The 1,761-nt window shown below is 43.7% G+C and overlaps 1 protein-coding gene across 1 annotated transcript; it reads left to right on the forward strand.

Annotated features, from left to right (window-relative positions):
• Positions 1-836: 836 nt before the first annotated feature.
• Positions 837-1,570, forward strand: SARC_15412 (hypothetical protein; the record flags this gene model as incomplete). The annotated part of the gene is made up of 1 exon (XM_014290466.1): positions 837-1,570. A coding segment is annotated over exon 1 (729 nt), but the record flags the coding sequence as incomplete, so codon positions are not given.
• Between the last annotated feature and the right edge of the window lie 191 nt (positions 1,571-1,761).

Genomic DNA, 1,761 nt, shown 5'->3' on the forward strand with positions numbered 1-1,761 from the left:
ATGGTGCTTTGTAGATTTTATTCCATATCTCCCAAGGATTTTTCTTCTTCTGCAGATTCATCTCTCAGGTTTTGCGCATATTGATACTTATATATGCCTATGTATGTATCCTTTTTTGTGTGATTTTTACGTCCGAATAAGACTTTATCCTTGCATATGTATATGTATATATATATATATATATAGCTGAATCGCATATGTAAAACAAATTCATAAATATGTTTTGTATGCGTGTTAATGTTCACATATGTTCAATTAGCTTCACTTTTGAAATAAATTATGTATGAAACTCACTCCCTGCGGACAGTTATGTAATTATGTCGACAATCAAGAAGTCAGGATTGTGTTTTTTCTCTGTAAGCATTAGTGCTAGTAAAAAAAATTGTGGAAAAAGTACATCTTGTCTTCAATTTTCCCATAGATCACTGTATCACTGTAGCATACGTCATAATCTATGTTTGGGAATAAGAATATATGTTTCCGAATTCAATACCGAGAAAATATCCTTTACACAGTTGAGATTGTGTTTCGATATATTATTTCATCTATCCTTGATACAGATGTATATAAAACACTCCATGTAGCGAACTTCAAAACAATTTGTATTTGCTTGTGAAATTATATAACCACTTCTTCAACCTAACATCGCTACACGGGCTCTATAATAGGGGGTCGGCGGCCTCACATGTTCAGATTGCTTCAAAGGAAACTTAGAAACTATTTAAAATTTCCATACGGTGTTCCCACCTACAAATTGGTGCTTAGTTTTGTCTCCTGGGTTCAAAAATTCAACTCTCATCCTCCTCTCTTTTGCACAGGCACAGGGCAGTATCCGTACTATATGTATGGACCAGCTGCGTACGCCCCCGGCGCTTACATGCCATACCCGCAAGACGAACAGCAACAGCAACAGCAACAAATGTTCTACGGCTACCAGAACATGCCGAACTTTCCCCAGCAATATGGCAGTGAATACGGGCCACTCATGTACCTGCCTGTAGGCATTGGTGGGGGAATGCAAACCATGGGATACCCTGGGCAACCAGAGTGGGATGCACAAGGCCAGATTACTAACCAACAGCAGGTACAGGCTGCACAGGCACAGGCACAAGCACAAGCCATGGCCCAGCTACAGGGATCGTTGAGAGGTGGTTTAGGCGAAAGTGAAGGGGGCATGGCACCTGGCATGTATGAGATGATGGCCGAGAGACAACGCCTGCAACAGCAGCAACAACTACAGCAACAACAGCAGCAACCACAACAACAACCACCACCACCACCACCACAACAACAACACCCAGCACACCCGCAATACCAATTACAGCAGCAAGTAGGGCTACCGCAGGCCAGGCAAGACCCCTCTGGCAGTCCAAGGGCTCGCAACGGGCCGTACAACGGTCAGTTAGCGTGGAATGTGTCCCCACCCCCCACACTCGGGGTCGAGGGCGATCCAGCTGTGGGTAGTGAGGTAGGCATGGGCGTAGGTAGCGACACACCGGTAGGCAGTGATGGGCGTCTGAGCTTACAGGGCCGTGAGTCACCAACATCCGGACACGATACAATTGGACAGGTAGGTGGACATGTGTGTGTGCCCTGACGTATGTACGTGCGGTTCTGTGTGCAATTTCTCATTTACGTATATATATATATGTGTCCGTGCGGGCATTTGTTTGTGTAGAAGTGTGTTTGTATTAATAAATATCCATACTATGTGTGCGTTGGTATAGAAGAGGCAGAAACATATAGTATTTGTATATATAT

This window comes from Sphaeroforma arctica (genome assembly GCF_001186125.1).
Source record: "Sphaeroforma arctica JP610 unplaced genomic scaffold supercont1.6081, whole genome shotgun sequence".
Taxonomy (NCBI): Eukaryota; class Ichthyosporea; order Ichthyophonida; genus Sphaeroforma; species Sphaeroforma arctica.